The 9152-nt window shown below is 47.1% G+C and overlaps 1 protein-coding gene across 1 annotated transcript; it reads left to right on the forward strand.

Moving 5' to 3' along the window:
• Positions 1-212: 212 nt before the first annotated feature.
• LOC127334447 (PHD finger protein ALFIN-LIKE 7) lies at positions 213-3554 on the forward strand. Its single transcript, XM_051360900.2, has 5 exons — positions 213-447; positions 575-607; positions 2354-2582; positions 2776-2896; positions 2974-3554. Exons 1-5 carry the CDS (start codon positions 327-329, stop codon positions 3244-3246), a joined length of 777 nt encoding a protein of 258 aa, XP_051216860.1. The 5' UTR covers positions 213-326; the 3' UTR covers positions 3247-3554.
• The last annotated feature ends 5598 nt before the right edge of the window (positions 3555-9152 follow it).

Consider the following 9152-nt stretch of genomic DNA (forward strand, 5'->3'; position numbering starts at 1 on the left):
CAAAACGTCAGCTCAATCCCAAAAAAGCCAGTTCTCAAAAAAAAAATTCCCAAAAAAGCAGGGCTCAATTTAATACTGCCTCTTTCTTTTGACAGCCCAAAATTTATTACTTACCTGAAAGCGAAGAGGGAAATACTTGAAGACCCCCCTAAAACTTCCCGCTATTACCAAATTCCACCCGGCAGCTTTCCCCAGGATTTTGCAGTCTGCGGGCGCTGCCTTCTCTAATCCTCTCCCCCCACTCACGCTCCACTACGCAGACCACCACGCCCTACCCGCTTCCCCTCACCCAAACCCTAGCCTGCCGCACGAGGCGCTCGCCGGCGATGGACGACGCCGGAGGCGGCGTGGCCGCGGCGGCCATGAACCACCACGCGCGCTCCCCCGAGGACGTCTTCCGCGACTTCCGCGCGCGCCGTGCGGGAATCGTCAAGGCGCTCACCACGGGTTCGTCTCGCTCCTGCGCTCCTCCTCTAGCTCAAGCGTCCGCGCCCGTCCTTCGGGGTTTCGCTCGGCTGGTGCTGTTCTATTCTTTTTTTTTTTCTGATGGATTCGTTGCTCCTGTGCTGCGCAGATGTGGAGAAGTTCTACCAGCAGTGCGACCCGGGTGAGGCTCCCCCCAACCTTGCTGCGACTTTACCTTCGCCCTGTTCGTTTCTTAAAATTTAATTGGGCTGCATCTACAGCTGCGTGTGTCTTTAGTGATACTCCGATTCCGTGTTCCGCCACTTCAGGGTGGAGCTCGAGATGGTTACCTTCTAGGGTTTCAAGAGTTCCGAAAGTAGATTTGCTCTAATTGTTGACGTATTTTAGACTAATACATCTTGGGTATGTCCATTTCGGTGTAGGACGGGCAATAGTTTCTTTTCTTCAACTTCTTGTTGCCCACCAGCCTAGTTTGGTAAAGTAGTTGAACGTATATCAAGTAAGGAGTCTACTATGTTGTGACCAACGCAGGCGACAACTCAGCACTTTCCACGTGAGCCTGGATCCATCAAGAATGGCATCGCGTGGCCGCGTGACGCAATCTAACGGTGCGAGAGCACGTCATGCTGCCGGACAGGCACACTAGAGAATTCTCGTTAGAGTAAATGCCAACTTTGGGCTATTCAAAATGCATTTCTGCTGAGACCAGCGTTTTAATACTTAAATCATTTGAGACCTGAAGGCTGAAACATGGTTAAAAGTTATTGGAGCTGCGGTGAATTGCATTTCCGCTGACATGCAGGACACTAAGGAGGAATAATCATCGACCAAAGGCAGTCTGGCCACAAGATGTGAAATATGTTTAATGTCCTAGTAGCTATACGTGATCCACACATCTGCGTTTTTCAATCAAAGTGTATTTTGTGGGAATACCTCACATATGAGTGATATGAAACTAAAAAAGAATGTTCCCGTAATCCCACGTTTGTTTTCTTAACCCAGGAACACCCCACCTCCAGTTGATACAAAATGGAAAGAATATCTGTTTGTTGTTATAGCGTGAATAAAAAGGATGAAAAGTAACTATATATTGGTGGAAGAAATTGACACGAGTTGAAGAGGGTTACACATGGTACATTTAACTGCTAAACCGGTCCATTTTTCGATTTATAATTGTTTCACTGCTAGGAAGCCATCAAGGCAGTGCTTCGTCAAGCGCATATCTAGCTGCTTGCAAAGTATCTGTCCTATTTGTTGCAGTGATTATAAATTTGAAATTCATCTAGCTTTTTGTTCCACCATTTTTTACTTTTCAATTTACGTATCTGGTTAGTTGCTGCTACACAACAGATTAAGGTGATAAGCGATGGAACTATGGAAGGTTCAAAACTTAGGCTGAACTTACAAATTTGTCCTCTTGATGTTGGAACTGCAGCTTTATTGTTTATGGGTTTAATAGGAACGATTTGTTGAGTATATTTGCTCTAATCATTCAAACATCTGCTTTGAGTGTGAGTTGGTTTGTCTAGTGAGCTAAATTCTAGTAGCTATTCCCTCTAAATAATTGAAGTTCTAGTTTTGTCCTAAACCAAACTTCTCTAAGTTTGGCCGGATTTTTTTAAAATTGTCAATACTAACAACATCCAATCTATATAGTATGAAAATTCAATTTATGCTGGATCTAATAAAATTAAGTTGGTGTTTTTGATGTTCATATATGTTTCTATAAATTTAATCGAACTTGTAGTAGTTTGACTTAGGACAAGAAAATTAGAACTTCAATTATTTTGGAATGGAGGGAGTAGCATTTTATGTGTTACAATCTATTGCTATGATAATGTTGGATAGTAAATTGCAAGTGATACATCAGGTTTTGTTTCTCTTGTTTTTGTCATGTCGCTGATATAGTGATCTCTTCCTTTCTTAGAGAAAGAGAACCTGTGCCTTTATGGGTTACCCAATGAGACCTGGGATGTGACTTTGCCAGCCGAGGAAGTACCTCCTGAACTTCCAGAACCAGCTCTGGGCATAAACTTTGCTCGTGATGGGATGATTGAAAAAGATTGGCTGTCGCTGGTTGCAGTTCATAGTGATGCTTGGCTACTATCTGTAGCATTCTACTTTGGAGCTCGGTTTGGATTCGATAAAGAAGCCAGGTCAGCGTAGTTTCTATTTGAATGATTTTTTTTTTCATTTACACGAAACAAACAATAGTGATTCTATTATCTCAGCACCCATGCTGGCTTCCAATTTAGTCCATTGAACGGCAGTCCATGTTTGGTTTTCCCTGCTATCTAGCCATAGTTTAAGCATATGGGTGATTGTCCACAAGTGGCATTTGATTTTCAGGAGACGGCTCTTCACCATGGTTAATGGTCTTCCCACTGTCTATGAAATTGTGACGGGGGTTGCCAAGAAGCAACCAAAACCTTCCAATGGTAGCAGCAAAAGCAGCAAATCCAACTCTAAAGTAAGAAGCACATGCACAACATCCTGCTCATGCCGACACAATCATTTACTCATTTGTCATTTCCTATTCTCTTCCAGCCATCAAGACACTCCAATTCTAACAGCAAGCCTGCAAAGCCGGCTCAACCAAAAGATGAGGAAGATAACGATCAAGAAGACGCACAGGAGGAGGAGCAAGCATACTCGTGTGCCTCTTGCGGGGAGACCTATGTGAATGGCGAGTTCTGGATCTGCTGCGACATCTGCGAGAAGTGGTTCCACGGCAAGTGCGTCCGGATCACCCCTGCGAAGGCGGAGCACATCAAGCACTACAAGTGCCCTGCTTGCAGCAGCAAGAGGAGCCGGGAATGACCACGGGAGGGTCCCGTTAGAATCGTTAGGAATGGTGAAGCAGCAGAGATGCTGCTGTGAGCCTGTAACCGGTGCACCGGTTTGTTGTACTACTAGTTTCATCTTTGTGTTGTGTTGGATATGGTAACTGGTAGTGTTTAGCAGTCTAACTGCATGCTGTCGTCATAGTGTGACGTGTACTATTGAGAGCACTGGTGTTCAGTAATCAGGTGCTGGGTTAGTTTGTAACTGTGTATGATATGTTGTTAATGCCTCCTATCACGACCTGAGATTGTTATTCTGATGAAGCTCTTGGGATGTTGATTCTAGATATTACTCCATTGATATTCTGATGTATATGACTAATATGCTATCTTCAAGCTCACAGAACTCCAATGCTGTTTGCAGATCATGAGCTACTTTGCAACACCTGAACATGAAGAGAGACTTCAGTATTTTGCTTCTCCCGAAGGAAGAGCTGCCCTTTACCATTACAATCCAAAAGAGAGTCAGACTGTAATCTATAAGTAGTGTGCTCACCGATGATTTCCTTTACAGCATTTTTTCGACAATATGTTATCATCGTTGGAATTTATTTTGCATGGTGAACAGCGTGATATTGTTTTGTGCTGATTTTAGGTGCTGTTTTGTGAACAGCGTATCGACGTTCTTGCCGCTGTCGAATCCTTTCTCCCCTCGATTCTGTGCCTTCTTTTCTCGCCTCCTCCTTCCTCCCTCACTCCCTTCGATCCTTCGTTTTCAAACCCTGCTTGGGATGACAACCTCCTGGAGCTTGTCCACCATTCTATTGATGAGTTTTCCATCACCTCAACTTTTTCTCTCTGATAACCTAACCTTCTCCTTAATCAATGTCTATGGCCCCTGTATCCATGCCCTCAAAGCTGATTTCCTCACCTCCCTCGAACATATCTCCGCCTCCCTTTCTGGCCTGTCGCTCTTATGGGAGATTTCAATCTCATTCGAGCCCCGCGTGATAAGTCAAATAACAACTTCTATGCCTCTGAAGCAGGCCTTTTCAATGATTTTATCAACAATCTTGGCCTCTTGGAGATTCCTCTCCTCGACCGTCAATTCACGTGGTCTAACCTGTAAGACCCTCCCATCTTAGCTCGCCTTGATCGTGTCCTAGTCAACCCTGATTGGAGTCTCTCCCTTCCTGATTCCACTCTTACCTCTTCCTCCCGTCCCACCTCAGATCATGTCCCCCTACACCTTGAGGCCTCTTCCTGGTTTTGGCTAATTGGAATAGCGATGGAAGCTCTCATAACCACTTACCCTCTGTTGGTAAGCTCTGCCTTAAGCTTAAACGGGTTCGGTCTGCTGCCAGAGCTTGGGCCAAAGAGCGCCGTCTCCCCTCCCTTTACCTGGTCAACTGCCGTTCTGTTATCTCCTTTCTTGATCGACTGGAGGAGGTTCGTAATCTATCCCCTCTCGAGGGGCGCCTCCGATCAGCCGCTAAGCTCCACCTCAGTCAGAAAAACTTTGACCGTGCCACCTATTGGCGCCAGCGTGCAAAAATCAAGCACTGCACTCTGGGGGACGAGAACTCCCGCTACTTTCATCTTTGCGCCTCTGGCCGGCTTCGGAAGAATCATATCAAAACCTTGGAAGCTGATGATGGTAACCCTGTCTTTTCTCATCCCGCCAAAGCTTCCATCCTTCAAAGGTTTTTCAAAGATCTTTTGGGGGCTCCAGTTTTTTCTGCTGACTCCCTTGACCTCCCATTCTTAGTCAGATCCACCTCCCTCACCCCCTCCCAAGCGGCCACCCTGGTTTCACCTTTCACTTTGGATGAGATTAAATATGCTCTCTTCTCCATGAACGACAATTCTAGCCCTGGGCCGGATGGCTTTGGGCCTTCCTTCTACAAAAAAACTGGGATCTTGTCAAGAACTTGCTGCTTCGCTGCCTTACAGACTTTCACTCCCTTGCAACTGATCTTCGCCCTATAAACAAGTCTTACATCGTGCTTCTCCCAAAAAAGCAAGGGGCTAATAAACTTGACAATTTCCGTCCTATATCTCTGCAGAATTGTTGCCTCAAGGTTCACTCCAAGTGCCTCATGATTCGACTCCGCAACCTCATTCCCTTCATTGTTCACCCTGATCAAACGGGTTTCATCTTTGAGCGCTCCATTGCCGAGAATTTCGTTTATGCTGCTGACATCATCCAGGCCTGTCACCGCAAAGGAGCGCCAGCCGTTGTTTTTAAACTCGACTTCCGCAAAGCCTTTGACTCCATTAGCTGGGAGGCTCTTGATCGGATTCTGGACGCGAAAGGGTTTCCTACCCTTTGGCGCGAGTGGATCAAGATCCTCAACCAAACTAGCCAAACGGCTGTCCTTCTTAACGGGGTCCCGGGGGGTTGGATCCAATGCCGACGAGGCCTTAGACAAGGAGATCCCCTATCCCCTTCCTCTTCAACATTATCGCCGATGTCCTTCAACAAATGCTCCTTCTTGCTTCTCGTCAGGGGCTCCTCCTCCACCCCCTTGTGGACTACCTCACTTGCCCCATCCTTCAATACGCCGTTGATACCCTTATTATCATTCGGGCCATCCCCGAGCATGTGACCAACTTGAAACATGTCCTGGATTCCTTCTCTGAGGCCACCGGCCTCACCATCAACTTTCATAAAAGTACTTTCGTCCCCATAAAAACCGATCTAGCTTCCGCTCTCTCCATGGCCAACGCCTTTGGGTGTGCGGTCTCGTCCTTCCCCTAGACCTACCTCGGTCTTCCCCTCTCCACCCACAAGCTCCGCTTTGCTGATTTCACCCCCATCATCTCCAAGAGCGCCTGTCTGGCTGGCGTGGACGGTCCCTTCCCATTGGCGGGCGTCTACTCCTTGTTAACTCCGTCCTCACGGCCATGCTCTCTCATGCCATGAGTGCTGGCATCCTTCCTGCTGGTGTTGTTGAGGCAATCAATAAGCGACGTCGTGCCTTTCTCTGGACGGGGGAGGAAACCTGCCACGGTGGTCATTGCAAGGTGGCCTGGCCTATCGTTTGCACCCCTAAGCACCTTGGAGGGCTGGGCGTCCTCTCTCTCCCTGCACAAAATTCCGCGCTTCTTGCTAAATTTCTTTCCAAACTCCACTCTGACTCCTCCGCCCAGTGGGCCTGCTGGTTCCGACGTTTCTATGGTTGGAGCCAAACTAAGGACCTGGGGGACCGCCACTATCTTGACACCCCGGTCTGGAAAGATATCATTGATGGCCTTGATGCTTTCCGCCTTGCCTCCAAGGTGGCTGTCAGTAATGGAGCCTCCACTTCCTTCTGGTTCGACCTGTGGCTTGGGGACGCCACTCTCCACACTCGTTTCCCCTGCTTGTTCTCCCAATCCTCTAGACCTCAAGTCAACATCTCCTTCATCATGCAGCATGGCCTCCCGGCCGCCCTGGGACCTCGTCTTTCAGTTGCTGCTACGGCTGAGCTTCGTACTCTCACCTCCGAGTTAAGTGCCGTGGACCTTAACGATGCCACGGACTTTAGAAACAGCCGTCTCACTAACAAAAAGCTTTCAAACAAAAGTTTCTATGTCAACTCTTTCAGGCATCTGCAGACTGACGATCTAGCCTTGGGAATTTGGAGGAATGCTGCCCCCTTAAAGTGTAAAGTTTTCTGCTGGCTTGCTCGAAGATGGCGTCTCCCAACCAATGAGCGGCGTTTTAGACACAACCTGTCATCCTCGGCCACCTGCCTCTCCTGTCCTGAAGACGAAGACCTCAATCACATGCTCCTCCTTTGTCCCCGTTGAAAGGACACATATGTCGCCTAGAGGGGGGTGAATAGGCGATTTAAAACTTTTACGAGATGGGCTAAACAAATGCGGAATAAAACTAGCGTTTACTTTGTCAAGCCCAAAGCCTATATACTATGGTTCACCTATGTGCACCAACAACTTATTCTAAGCAAGGGTTCACCTATGTGCACCAACTACTTATGCTAAGCAATACAAGCAACTTATGTGATAGCAAGATATATATAACTTCAAGCACGATGGCTATCACAAGGTAAAGTGCATAAGTAAAGAGCTCGGGTATAGAGATAACCGAGGCACGCGGGAGACGAAGATTTATCCCGAAGTTCACACTCTTGCGAGTGCTAATCTCCGTTGGAGAGGTGCGGTGGCTTAGTGCTCCCGAACGCCACAAGAGGCTCACCTTGAGGTGTGGTTGCTCGATGCACACCAACGCCACAAAGGCCTCACCCCAAGATGCGGTACTCACACCACACACTGAACGCCACGAAGGTGCCTCACCTAAATCTCCGGTGACCCTCGCCACAAAGGCCTAGGTCACGGTTCCACTAAGGGATTTCCTTCGAGGCGGAAACCGGGCCTTACACAAAGCTTGGGGCACACATCCACAACTTAATTGGAGGCTCCCAAGAAATCGCCACAAAGGCCTCAAATCCGTCTAGGGTTCCAAGAACCCAAGAGTAACAACTTTCTTGCTTTCACTTCCACGAATCACCGTGGAGAACTCAAACCGATGCACCAAAAGCAATGGCAAGAACACCACAAAGATGCTCAAGTCCTTCTCTCTCAAATTCCAACAAAGCTACAAAAGCTATTGGGGGAATAAGAGAGGAAGAACAAATAAGAGGAGGAACACCAAATTTCTCAAAGATCTAGATCTAGTGGATTCCCCTCACAAAGAGAGGGATTTGATTGGTAGAAATGTAGATCTAGATCACCTCTTCCTTTTCCCTCAAAAAGATTCAAGAAGTATAGGAGGCGTAGAGGGATATGGCAAGCTCTCAAGGTCAACAATGGTGAAGAGCACAAAGGGGAAGAGGTAGCTGCCCAAGGAGGAAGAAGGGGGTCTTAAATACCCCCTCCCATCGAAATATGACCGTTTGGGTCAGCTCAGGCCGGATTTTCCGGGCCGGATATTTGCAAAATATCCGGGGCCCGAAAATCGGCTAAGGACTTGAGAAAACTGCTTGCAGTAAGGGGGCCGGACATTTGGCCGGATATTTGGCCGGATATTCCCAAAAACCGGATATTTCGGGGGGGTGGGGGGGGGGGGGGGGGGGGTTATCCGCCCCAAACTTGGGCCGGAATATCCGCCCCCCTGAAAACTGGCAGAAACATCAAACTGAAACGAGCATAACTTTAGCATCCGGACTCCGATTTTGATGATTTTGGGCTTGTTTTAAAGCTAGGAACAAGCTCTACAAGATCATGCAGGGAACCATCATAATCCAACAATGTAGTATAGAAATAAATGATGAAAGGTTTGACCTATCTAAAAAGTACATACCGGTAAAACCTCCAACCTTGAAAATGCAACAAGTTGCCCGTGCAAAAACCATTCTTGATGAACTAGATCTTGTCATGAGAATAAGCACAAGCTCTAAATCATCACATGGATAAGATCCAAATAACAACCAAGAAAGATGATGAACCAAACTCGAAAACGCAACAAGTGATCTATGCGAAATCCGTTTTCGATGAACTAGAGCTTGTCATGAGAATAAGCACAAGCTCTAAAACATCACATGGATAAGGTCCAAATAACAACCAAGAAAGATGATGCAAGGATGCAAAGGTTTGAGCTCTCTCCGAACGATACGATCGAGTTACTCACTCGAGAGCCCTCTTGATAGTTCGGCAACTAAACTAAAAACCGGTCTCCAACTACACTATGAGACCGGTGGGAAAGAAACCCTATCAAGAGCAAACCTTATACTTGTGCATTCCACTTGAGCTCGATGACGATGATCTTGACCTCAACAAGATGGAACACATTTCTTGCTTGTGCTTGCTTGATGAAGTCTTGTGGATTGCTCCCCCATAATCCACCATGGGAGAGCTTCTTCTTCGGCGCATCTTCACATAACCATGACCACCATGTGGATGGGACTCAAGCAAAGGATCTCTTCGAGATGGCTCATCTTG

This window comes from Lolium perenne, chromosome 6 (assembly GCF_019359855.2).
Source record: "Lolium perenne isolate Kyuss_39 chromosome 6, Kyuss_2.0, whole genome shotgun sequence".
In the NCBI taxonomy this organism is placed as follows: Eukaryota; Viridiplantae; Streptophyta; class Magnoliopsida; order Poales; family Poaceae; genus Lolium; species Lolium perenne.

Coding starts and splice junctions, on each gene's coding strand:
- LOC127334447 (XM_051360900.2), top strand. CDS start 327: ATGGACGACGCCGGAGGCGGCGTGGCCGCGGCGGCCATGAACCACCAC. Junction 448..574: donor CGTCAAGGCGCTCACCACGG/GTTCGTCTCGCT, acceptor TGTGCTGCGCAG/ATGTGGAGAAGTTCTACCAG. Junction 2,583..2,775: donor GGATTCGATAAAGAAGCCAG/GTCAGCGTAGTT, acceptor TTTGATTTTCAG/GAGACGGCTCTTCACCATGG.